The 12,698-nt window shown below is 42.6% G+C and overlaps 1 protein-coding gene across 2 annotated transcripts in view; it reads left to right on the top strand.

Annotated features, from left to right (window-relative positions):
• LOC111873530 (Hermansky-Pudlak syndrome 3 protein) overlaps positions 1–10,298 on the top strand; it is a 29,795-nt gene extending 19,497 nt beyond the window's left edge. For both annotated transcript variants that reach the window (XM_023868309.2, XM_023868312.2), the window contains 7 exons: positions 797–1,172; positions 1,790–2,041; positions 3,396–3,566; positions 4,285–4,461; positions 5,629–5,743; positions 6,878–7,065; positions 7,879–10,298. In XM_023868309.2, the coding sequence (XP_023724077.1) occupies positions 797–1,172; positions 1,790–2,041; positions 3,396–3,566; positions 4,285–4,461; positions 5,629–5,743; positions 6,878–7,059 (1,273 nt within the window). In that variant the 3' untranslated portion in view covers positions 7,060–7,065; positions 7,879–10,298. The remainder of the gene's footprint in view (positions 1–796; positions 1,173–1,789; positions 2,042–3,395; positions 3,567–4,284; positions 4,462–5,628; positions 5,744–6,877; positions 7,066–7,878) is intronic.
• Positions 10,299–12,698: the final 2,400 nt, after the last annotated feature.

Below are 12,698 nucleotides of genomic sequence, written 5' to 3' on the forward strand. Positions count from 1 at the left end.
CAGAACGAGGCATCAATTGACATTTCACCATTTTTGAAACAGGAAAACCACTCAAACACTTGAGTTTCCCCCATAGCATCGTCCTTGTACGCCGTTTTTAACATTTCAAGAGTTTCTGTTCCACTTTTCCCGAGCAAAAAGCAGAATTTCACCGCCGCACGCTGTTCACGAAAATCAGCCATTGCAAAAACGACAGTCACACAAAACAGTTGTCACTATAAACTCTGCCGAAACCAGTCCTTACCTTCTGAAGCAACGGTAATTGGCTTATCGACTCAGGAATGTTAGCTCTATGCGCTCATAGCGGCAAAACGCGGTACTACAAAAGCTCTGCCCACAAAAATATTAGTTTGGTTTCTTTTGGGTACCCCATCGTATTCAGGAATGTTGCTAGTGGCAAGCTCCTTGCACTCTTGGGGGCTTGAGGGGAACAGGCATAGTGGGCAAACCTCGGGCTTCATGTGCCATCAGTGGGACATATTTCCATGGCCTTGATGTGGTTATATTCAGTTATGCTGTAAGTTGAAAAGGCTTGTGGTTTTCATGGTGGTGACATCCATATTGTGGTCTTCTGGGCCATGATAGCATTTTATAATCAGGAAGGTTGGTACCAGTGTTCAGGTGGATCTGAAGATGGAGGCATTAAACAGTTTTAACAACCTAACAAGGATGGAGGAGGTTACTATACAGTGCTATATATGTATGTTGGTGATTTATCCTGAACATGGTTGCTGCAGTGTATACCAAAACTTCTAGCATCACTGAGTAACATAATATGAAGACATGTTGTGTGTAGGGCTGTTCCGGCTGCTTCGGATGCCTTGGCGCTAGTGCTGCTCTGTATTCAGCGCGGTTCTCCAGAGCAAGCTGTTGCAGTTCTGAACTCGCTCTCACACAGCAGTCTCACCAACCTCTTGTCGGATAATCCTACGCTCTTACTGGAACAGCAGTATCCGCCTGTTACTGAGGCATCACCCGCAGACATCCATGCAGTATATTCTCCCATGTGCAGCACGTCAAACTCGAGGGCAGTTTCAAGCAGAAGAGAGAATGTACCTAGCTTCTCTGAACTAGCATCTGTTCTCATGGACTCTAAACCAGCAGTGCTGGCTGATGTGCTGGCAGGCTTGGTTACAGTGTCGCAGTTTGCAACACTGCAGCAGATATTACAGGTAGTGGACAGTAACTTTGCTGTTTCAGTCAGAATAGTAAAGCTGTCATGTTGAAAGCCTCAGTGAATATGAGTATATTGCTCTGTGGGTCATTTCTTATATCGAGGTTTCTTACCTGCGTGTTTGTTTGTGGCTTATTTACAATGCTGTCAGCAGCTAAGACTGTGATTTAAGCACTGTGATGTGCTCATTTTCAAGAATGCTTTCTCAAAGGTAGAGGCCATTGGAAGACCTAGGCATAGACAGGGGATACAATTAAGATGCAACTAAGGAAATTGGTTGTGAATTGGATTTGTCTGGCTCAGAATGGGGTCCAGTTTCACTTGTGAAAATGGTTGTATAAAGACTTGGGAATTTTTTGCCTAGCTGAGTGAGCATCATATTCTGAAGAATATCTCTTCTCAGTGGAATATGCGTGAACCAAATCGAATTTTTGGTGGCAGATTTCACTGCAGGCCCTGGTACCAACTTTAATCAAAGTCTGTTGAACAATTTCAGATATAAAAAATGTGAATAGACAGCTGTAACTTCCCCATTGTATGTTCATTTTATGGCCTCTCTGCAGAGAATGCTCAATAAAGTTATCAGATTTCTTGAAGGATTCGTGTGTTTTCCAGGTTTTTTTGGAATACATTCCATCTCGAATTGGCATCGCAGGCTCTGCAGCAAGTCACGTACTTCAACAGTTTATGGAAATGTACTTTGTGTGGTACTTCAGTGATGTCACAGTGTCGTCATATGACATAACGACAGTAGAGGCATTGAAGATCCTTGTGAGATCCTACTTAAGTCACTTGCGGCAACAGAACCCAAATGCCCAGCAGAACAAGAAGCATCAGACTGTTAAGGCTGATGAACCAAGGAGGAAGGTAAAACACTGACAAAGCTTCATCTTCACGTGAACATTGCTGAGACACTAAAGTCTGCCTGATTATTTTAGTTTTACTTCCTTGTGCCTCAGTAATGTTCCATCTCTGCAGTTCAAGCAGGACCCACAGTAAATGGAAGTCAGTTGTGCAACTGAATATGAATTGAGGGCAGCTCAGGCTGTATGGTGACTCGGTGTGGGCTCTGACAGGGGCAAAGATGTTTGTCTTTGAAACCATGTCCATATTGGCCCTTGGCCCCACCCTGCCTACTGTCCAGTGGGTGCCAGGGCTCCTTCGTCAGGTGAAGTGATTGGAGCCTCAGTATGATTGTTTGCCTGCCATCTAGTGGTGAGGTTATGGGTGCAGGGTGTTACGCCAGACTCTCCCATCCAGCATCATGATGTGATGCTTAATTAAGCACAGGGACAACTTCACCGCCACATAACAACACATTCATATGACCATCAAATTATATTTACTGAGACAGAAATGCACCATAATGAGAAGTGGCAAGGATATTTACAAATCGACCAGTGCCATGTTAATGTATGTCACATGGATATTTGTTTGGTCGAAATATGCCTGCAAAATTTACAGTACATTCAGCACAGAGAAAATGTTGAAGGAGGGGAAACTTAAAATTGAAGGATTCTAAACATGAGTTCCACTGTATTTCTGGGGGGTTGATTAATGAATTTGTACGTAAGTAATACGAGACTTGCTCCTGGATGTAGTTACTCTCCCTGTCAGTACCATAATATGAAGTACATAAAACTCCAAAGAAGCAATAAAAGTCTGAGAAATTAAACTTTATTCAAGCAGTTGAAAGAAAGATTTGAAATAAGAATTCAAATCGCATCCCAAGAACTGCCACAGTACTTGAGCGTCGCTTTAACAGCCGTGGTTGCTGTATATATCTGTGACAGCATGGAGTACATGTCATAATATCTTTGATGTTGTATGGTAGATCCTTGGTAGGGAAGTTACATTTATGTGTGCAGATTTGAACAGCTGTTGCAAGTTAAACCATGCTGAGGCTCCAGTTGCTTTTGTTGGCTGACATAGCATGAGGGTGACTCTTTTGTCCAAGCTCCATGTTTTGATGTGAACTGCCCCATATCTCAGGTGGTTAGTTGATGGCTTCCCACCACGGTAGCCTGCGTTTTTAGCTTGGGTCTGGTCACATGGGATTTGTGGTGGACAGAGTGGTGCTGGGACAGGTTTACTTCGAGTACCTTCGTTTCCCCTGCCAATCTTCATTCCACCAATTGCTCCACCATCACCATCATCTGTCGGCTGGGGCTGATAGACTCAGTCATCAACCCACTAAGAATAATATGTTCTGGTGTCGTAGGTGCTTTTTGAAGAAAAGCGATTGGCATTCCTTGGAAAAATGCCTCCATACTCTGCTGACCTCTCCAAAAGACTTATCTCTTTGCAAGAAGGTATGAGGTCCACACCAGAGAACACAGAACCAGCGAAACATAGTGAGAACACAAACAGTGACAGTCTCTTCAAACTGCAGGTCAGTTCAGCTTCTTAATAAATGCTTAACCCTTTAAAGCCTGAAGTTTAACTAATATTTAAGGATTCGGTTTGTTCATCAGGAAACACACTGCATCTGTATTACAGAAACCAGGTGGTTAATGCTGTTCAGGACATGACCGTAATATATTGTGAGAGTCATACAAAACACAAATACACTGTGTTAAAAATGCATAGTGTTTTGATTTTAAAATAGGTGCTACATATAATTGTCATTGGATTTTAAGGGTTGACAGGATGTGATGTCATCACTGGCGCTTTCCACTGTTACACACACTTAAAAAAGTGGATTACCTCATATCATGTAGGCCAGTGGAACAGTAATGAGAAATGCAGTTGGCATTAACATCTCTGGTTTCTGATGGTCACTGTGTGATGTATGCTACAGTCTGTCTGAATAATAAGATGCTCATAATTCACAGCATACCACAGAGCCTGACGTGTTTTGTTACTGTCATTTTATCTTGTCCTATGCATTTGCTTCGTTTTGTAGTGGTCCATGTCTCACCATCAGGTGTGAGTGTCTGTTTAAAATATAATTCATACATTGTGGTTTAGCACTGGGAACTTTATTTGCTTTCTATAATACTCCACATGTAATTTGATGAGGTTTTAGAAGTTTTTGTATGATGTTGATGTTTCTGGTGATACTAATTGCACTGTTGTGTGTCTGCACACTACTGTCTGTTCGCTTGCAGTGTCTGCTGTGCTCTGGGAAGCTGCCCCCAGAGTGTCTGAGTGAGGTACGCCAGTTTGTACACACACACCCACAGCTCCATGGAAACCTGAGCCTCCAGGTTCTCTGTGTGCCCCCCAGAGAGGGCACAAACATTCTGCTGGACTTCTGCCCCCATGCTCTCCTCCACTATGCTCAGGTAATGGGAGTGTCACTTCTAAAAATTTCACTGCATTTTCATTTGTTCATTTGTTTCATTCATTCATCAGTAATCTGTCAGACGACAGGTCCACAGTCTCTTCCAAAACAGTTCCTCCACTTAATGCGATCCAGAGCTTTCTCCTTCAAATAAAAATATCCTCTTCTGTCCCCAGAGTCATCCAGCATCTTCTTACGTCCTCTTCCTCGTCTTCTGGTTTGCATACATGGTGTCTCTCTTTGTCTGATGCCTACCCTTTGACCTGTCCAGCAAGAGAGGCCCTGCCAGTAGGTACGCTGCCGGTGGTATAGCTCTCAGGGTCCTTGGCATACTCAAACCCCCTCACCGCGATAAGGTGGAGACACCAACGATTATGATTTATTTAATAATCTTGTCTGTAGGTGAGACTCTGTGGTGTTAAATTGTGGGATGATTGGTGAATGGTGACTTGGAAAGGATGTGGAGGCAGGCAGTTTGGCGTAGGTGCTATCTTGGAATTCAATAGCAGTGATTAAACATAGCTGTGAAAATCCTTAGGCTAATTTGCAGTCTTGACGAGATTCAAACTGGGCACTTTGTGACTACAAGTCAGAAGCATAGCCACTTACATTAACTTGCTTTCCTATTGCACCACTCAGTGCAGTGAACTCTCACACTGAAACAAATGAGACCATAGTGCTCGTACGGTGCAGCTCATCCCTGCGATTTTTGTTGCATCATGGGACCAAAATATGCAAAAGAAAGGGATAATTTATACTTGTTTGGTTGGACTGGACCCACAATAACTGACCAAGCAGGTTGCTGTAACAGTAACACTGAACTTATGTTTGGGAGGTGCTCAGTTTGAATCATGACCAGGACATAAGCTGTCCTGACATGGTTTACTTGATTTTCCTCAGTCCCTCCAGGCAGATGCCAGGTTAGTGCCTCAGTTAGGTGATGCATGACTGCTTCCTTCCAAATTCTTTCCATTCATCTTACCATTTGTTGCTACCAACAATACTGTAAAGTAACTGACAAGAATGATCACCGAAAAACTGTGCATGAATTGTGAGAATGCAAGAACAAGCCCGGAGAGACGAAACACGTCATTACAATATAATTCTCGTTAAAGTTGTGCTTTGTGCTTTCTCATGTATAGTAGAGAACTGGGGAATGACATTGCAGGACAGATTCACCAGTGAGACAGAGTGGAAGAGCTTGGTGTTGCTGCTTCACAGAAAGACACAAACCTTAGGAGATGAGACTGTGCTGAAGCCTTTGTATCAACAGGTCACCAGAGGTGAGCATACTTTGGTATCTGTTTTGGCATGTTCACAGCAAAACGTTATAGAGACGCAACAATTAACTTTTTCCAGCCTGCGTGCTCATAGCAACCCAAGAAGCACTGAATGGATTCTCATGACACTTGTGAGTGGGGAGTTTGTTGACATGTACTAATTTTTGGTTAAAACTGGACAATAAGAAATGCTCTGCCTGAAAACCAGCATGCATTTCTGTGCGCATTGCATGTGTAAAGCACTAGATGTATCAATTAAAAGTTGCAAAGAAAAGTGAAATGTACATATTTCATGATGAGGTAAGTCCCTCAGCTGCTGTGTAGGGCTGTGAACTGCTTTCTTACAGCGCATCCTTCAGGGGGTGATGCTGCTGCTTGGAATTTCCTGATCAGATGTGGGACGTGTTTTTAATCTGTATCACATTCAGTAGTCACCCCTCACAGTACAGTACTGATTGAGAACAGTATAGGTAACACACAAACGAAATTGTCTGTAATGTTAACAGTTGAAGTGTGTTCATACTGTTACATGTACAGCCATTGCTAGGCAATAGGTTGGTAAACAAGTTCTGGTGAAGACAGATACTCAGTAAACAGTCCCATGTTAGGTTACGCAACAACAGAGGAGGCTGTGATTTCTGTGTTGTCCGTGCCAGGCCCAGTGCTGGTAACGGACCAATGAACTCACAGTCTGACACATGACATGTGTTTTCTGTGGAGTCCGTCCCAAAGAATTATAAAGAGATTCCAGAATAACCAAGAAGGCTGTCTGGGAGAGTTTTTAGTTGAGTTTCGAGGTTCCAGGGTGACTGAAGATGAAATAACAAGAAGACTTCATAGTGATTTGAAGTGCTAGTTTGTGTGTTGAGTTCCACTGCCAGGAGACGGCTAGTGTGTGTGCAAGGGTGGAGAATAGCGACAGTGTTATAATTGAGTGTGATTAAGAAAACTTGTAACCAAGTGGCAATAAATGCAATAATCCAAAATGGAACCCATTATTTTCCTCATGCGTACCCCCTACAAGTGACAGTACAACACCTGTAAAAACCGTATGTGTAATGTGTAGAATTTTCAGCCAGGTTTGATTGTTTTAATTGTTCTGAATGAAAAATTACATCTTTTGGTTCCATGTTGCAGACATACTGACCTATCTAGCTCAGACATTATCATTAGAGGAGATGTGCAGAGTGCTGCCACCTGGTTGGGACAAACTGTACCACGGTTATGTTCAAATTTGTCAGCAAGTGGGACATGCTAACCACATCAGAGCACTCATTATGGCTACTGGACAGCAGCTGCTAGGAACACTTAATCTCTGAGTGAAGGTAAGTAACATTGGTAATTGCCTGTAAGTCTTGTTTGCAGCGCTATCAAAGCAAGCAGCCTCTTAGGACCTGACAAATGAAACTCTGTTAGCAGAACTGGGAATATTCAAACCACTGTACAAATATCAAATTCCTGGATGTTTATATGTAGGAAATTCTGTGGATGGAAGTGAACTGTAGCTGTAATTTTATAACATTAATACCACAAGTGGCAGCAAGCCGCACCTGGTTTTCTAGAAGAGCATTTCCCAGAGTGGGTGCCATAGCCCCCCAGGTGGCCGTGAAGTGTTTTACTTGGGCCAGTAACAAAGTTACTGAACTATTTCAAGTCCCTAAGATGTCACATTAAATTACAATCATAGGGTTTAGCAGAGAATAAATTTTGCAGATGTCCAAAAGTTCATTAGTAATTTATTTTTTTAAATTACTAAGACACAGATTAAGTTGTTTTTATAGTCTGAGGAACCTTAAGTATTCGTTTTCGCATCAAGGGAGTCTCAGACTAATGGAGTTTGGAATTGGCTGATCTGGAATGTTCTAGGTACAAGGTGGCAACTGGTCTGTCACAGAGGTTCGTCTGTATAATATAATGTAAGTAGTTGTATTGGGGCTTGAAGCAGTCTCTTTATTATTTCCCACTTTTTCTGTTCTTTGTCTGTGGCTTGCAGCATCTGCCTTCCATAGGGGAAGCTGATCTCACACCTCATGTAGTGCTGGAGTTGAGGATGTGTCAGTTTGTGCCTTCACTTGCCCATGTTCCTTGTGACGGCACTTTAAGTACAGGGACAGGTTGGTAATAAATGTTTCTTGCAGTTCTCAGCTCCAGTCTGGCTGATGTGCACCACAGCACAAGTGGAGTGGTGGTTCCCATGCATACCAGTGGTGAACATGGTGCTGAGGTCAGTTGGTTCATCTGAGGTACTGAAGTCACAATAGCAGTTGAGCACAGCTGGGGCCTAGTTGTGCCTGCAGGCCTGCTGCAGTCTGAGGTAACAACAGGGACCAGACCCTTGGTCCATTGCTGAAGAGAATTGGTAACAACTGAGGTGTCTTCTGCGTGGACATTGTCCCAAGGGGCATTTGAAGGAATATGTTGAAACCATACTCAAAGCTGCGGATATGGATGGTGAACAGAAAAATGGGGGCTTGTAAGAGGGAAAAGGGAGAAGGTAATGTTGGTAGCAGTGTCAGTACAGGGACAGGCTATGGCTTGGGTCCAGTTTCCAACAGGGACAAGAGATGTTTCTCTGCTTCACAGTGTCCAGACAGGCTTTGCAGCACACCCAGCCTCTGCAGTTGGTACCAGTGGTAAAGCGACTGGGTCTTGAAGCTGGCTACTCACATATAGTGCCGATGCCAAGAATGGGGAGCTATACCTCTTCTCCCCCCCTTGCATCTTCATTCTAATTACTGGGAAACTTACATGGAACAGACATGTAAGGCATTGTTATAAAAGGTTAATCAGCTCCATTCTGTGCATCTGGTAAAATGTTTTCTTCCTTCTCTCCTTTCTGATCTTTCATCCTTGACATGTTTCGGTCTTAGAGACCATCTTCAGAAACGTGTCAAAGATGAAAGACTAAAAAGGAGAACCGAAACATGTCAAGGATGAAAGATCAGAAAGGAGATAAATGGAGCTGATTAACCTTTTGTAATATTGCTAATGTGACGGACCAGGATGAACCAAATCGAACTCGTAAGGCAGATCGTCACGTGTACGCTGTGTATGTTTAATGTTGGTGGCGACTGGTGTGTGTCCTGTCCTCTTCAGCCACTGGTGAGGAGCAGGTACATCATCTGGAGGCTGACCAGCATGTCACATAACGAGTATTCTCGTTATTGACATAATCACTGCTGCAAATTTGCCTTTAAAGTCATTCATTGTACAGTTTGTATGGGAATCATTGATTTTTCTTGAAAGTTCTATGGTTTCTGTTGTTTCCAAGTTTTTCTGTGATTCTGGTTTGCATAACCTCTGTGCTTGTGGTAGGGTGACTTTATTATGCTGTCAGTCAGCTGTCCTTTTAAGTGAATCATACCACCAGTTGGGCCTCTGTTTACTGTGTTTTGAGACTACTGTCATGTGTTGGAATGTATGTCATATCTTGCGTGTGACTCCATGAAGTTTGGTAGTGTTACTTAGACCCTGAGGATGGTGGCAGTACTTTGCTATGAAAGGAGGTGCATCATTCTAATATGCCACGCAACCATCAGGTCTCTCAGTGTTTCGGTCGTGTGTGCGGTGGAAGGACTGTGTGGTTATATGGGTGGTGACACTGCTTGGTCATGTAGGCAGATACTGAAGTTTTGGAGGAACATGGTGCCATCTTTTCTCACAGTTGCACTTTCTGTGATGGCCCTAAAAACACCCATTCCTTGCTCTGTCCTGTGGGTCTGACCATCTTCGTCACCGCCTGCCCATACAAACCAACAGGTTCTTCACCCTCCACATAATCAACTGTCAGATGTCAGTATACTCGTATGCCTATAGAAGCACATAGCGTCACAATGCATCGGCAGATTCTTCATCACGGCAACAAAGTCAACATTCTGAATGTATTTTGCTGTGAATGTTTTAAGTTTCTAGTCATTCATTTATTTATTCTTTACTGAACATTGTTATAATGTTAAAAAAATGTAATAGAAGTAATACAAAACCCTTGAGCTGTCTGTTTGTTCCCCCACCCCCACATTTACTCTTCTGTGAGATATAAAGATACTTATACCCCTCAGTGTTATACCCCTTATACCCCTCCATGTGTTCTTGAACAAAAAGAATTAGTACAAATATTTTGTCTCTGAACATTATCCATCATTCCATTTTAGTTTAAAAAGCGTTTCAGAGACTGGATTCTGTCTCCATCCTCAGGTGAAACCTGTTAAGCTGGCCTGATCGATCGGGCTAGTCCATATTAAGTTTGACCACAAGACATGTCCAAACCATTTAGTAATCATGCAATGTTGCTTCTGTGTGCCTGCAATGAACAATGTAAGTTTCAGTACAGAACTTTATTTTTTGCAGCAGAGTAATATTTCAGTTAAACATCAGCGCTTCTTATAGGTCTTTAATTTTTCCAGGCATCCTGTCCAGTTCTTTCCAAACTAACAGTAAATCCTTACCTTCTGCACTTCACGAACCAACACACCAGGAGCATTATAATTACAACAGGAAAGGGAATTACAGTGCTTGGACCTGAACGTAAGTCCATTTTAATTTAATTACCGTAGTAAACTCAGAGAAAACTAAGTACATGTTGCTGTCTCGTCACCAAAATGCAGGGCAAAATCATGATATAAAGGTAGGAAACAGATGTTTTGAAAATGTGGCACACTTCAGATATTTGGGAACAACAACAACACATCAAAACCTGATTCAGGAGGAAATTAAGAGGAGATTGAACTCGGGTAAACTTGCTACCATTCAGTCCAGAACCTTTTGTCTTCTCGTCTGCTGTCCAAAAACATAAACATTAGAATATACATAACTATAATTCTGCCTGGGGTTCTATATAATTGTGAAACTTGGTCTCTGACATTAAGGGAGGAACATAGACTGAGGGTGTTTGAGAACAGGGTGTTGAGGAGAATATTTGGACCGAAGAGGGATGAAGTGACAGGAGGTTGGAGGAAACTGCATAATGAGGAGCTTCATAACTTGTATTCTTCTCCAAGTATAATTAGAATGACCAAGTCAAGGAGGGTGAGATGGGCATGGCATGCAGCACGAATGGGGGAGAACATGAATGCATATAGGATATTGGTGGGAAAGCCAGATGGAAAAGACCACTGGGAAGACCAAGGCGTAGGTGGGTGGACAGTATTAAAATGGATCTTACAGAGATGGGATGGATTGGATTGATCTGGCTCAGGATAGGGACCAGTGGCAGGCTCTTGTGAACATGGTAATGAACCTTTGGGTTACATAAAATGCTGGGATTCTCTTGAATAGCTGCAGAATTGGCGGCTTCTTCAGAAGGGCTCAGCTCCATTAGTAAGTAAGTAAGTAAATGTAATAGTATTCTCCCATCTCCGTCAAGGTCTTCCAGGTGATCTCGTCCCTCTGGACTTTCTGGCAAAAGTTTTATATGCACTGCTTGTGACATATCTACAGGGTGCGTCAGGAAGAAAGGTCAGTATTCTGGGAAGTCAAGTATTGGTCATTCTAAGCAGAGATGTGTATATGTACACAACTTCAATTCCGAACAGTTTCTGAGGTAGAGCTATTTCGCTGTACAGTTCCAAAACTCTCGATAGGAAAGGTTTTTTATACCGGTATTTATTGTTAAAGCGGCAAAGTTGGCGCAGTTTACCTGGCATAATATATTTTTGAAAATTCCATCATCAGCATCAACGCACTTTGCAATTCGTGTGAGGACATGGCGTTGCTCGTGTGTACAGCGAAACAGCTCTATGTCGGAAACGGTTCAGAATAGGACACATGTACATACACACTTTTTTTGCTTTGAATGACTGATACTATGACCTCCCAGAATATTGACCTTTCTCCCTGGGACACTATATATATATATATATGCTGTTTGTGCTGTCCATCTCGGTGTCTTTGATTTGAATGTAGTAATTAAATTATGTGTGATTTGGCCTGTCTGTGACAAGTATTAACATTTAGAGTACAGTGGTAACTATATGTACCACCACCTCAACATCCATAAATTGCCTTCTGCCAACAGAGTGTATTAATTATGCGTTCTGTATGATTCTCACAGTAAACAGCAACTCTTTCCCCAAACAGAACTAACCAGTTCGTCGTTGTTATGGAGATGTAATGTGTTTCCTGTGAGGTACAAACTGAATGTTGAAATATTAAAATTGGCTTCATTTATGTACTTATATTTCGCGCAATGGTGCAGTCATTTGTACTGAAAAATGATTTTTAAAGGATATGGAGGCATGCAGTCATGGCGTAGCTTGAGATACTATCCTAGCATTTGCGTGGAAGGACTGAGGAAGACCATGACCCCCTGTCCCCAGAATACAAAGAACTACCGCTTAAGGGGTGGACTTCATATGGCCAAGTGTTTGCGCGAGTTGTGGGACGTTCATGTAAATGGCATCCACTGTGAGGCAACTGGGATGAAGCCGGATGATTCACTTATGGACTTGTGTTGCAGTTGGGTTTGTTGAGGATGTATTAAACGCCTTTGTATTCAGTATGGAACACAATTCGCTTAATGACCATTTAATTTTGTGTTAGTATTTGATATGTTCCGTTGTTTATTCAAATTTTGTTTCCTCTAAAATGCTAAGGGGTTAGTTAGTTAGTTATTTAGAGAAGGTGGGTTTCCCCATGCACCGCGACCAGTTTGATCTATTGTGCTTCCCTCTATGATATTCTACCAGTCTCTATACCCTACCGATAAATGGTGCGTACCATCAGTCCCGCCGAGCAAGCGAGTTCGGCCACTTGCTTAGCGGTGTCTATAATGCTTCCCCCATCTATCAGAGGCCTTAGAGACTATTGTTGGGCGGGAAACGTCCTGGAATTTGGCTCAGTGATCCCCTTTGGGGATATGAGGTTCTTTTACATGCCGTAAAGTTACGACACGGGACACAGCTTAAAGTCCCTCCCGGAGGACTTGTTCCCTGAAATTTTCCGCCCTTAAAAATTCGACGAC

This window comes from Cryptotermes secundus, unplaced genomic scaffold (assembly GCF_002891405.2).
Source record: "Cryptotermes secundus unplaced genomic scaffold, Csec_1.0 scaffold395, whole genome shotgun sequence".
NCBI lineage: Eukaryota > Metazoa > Arthropoda > Insecta > Blattodea > Kalotermitidae > Cryptotermes > Cryptotermes secundus.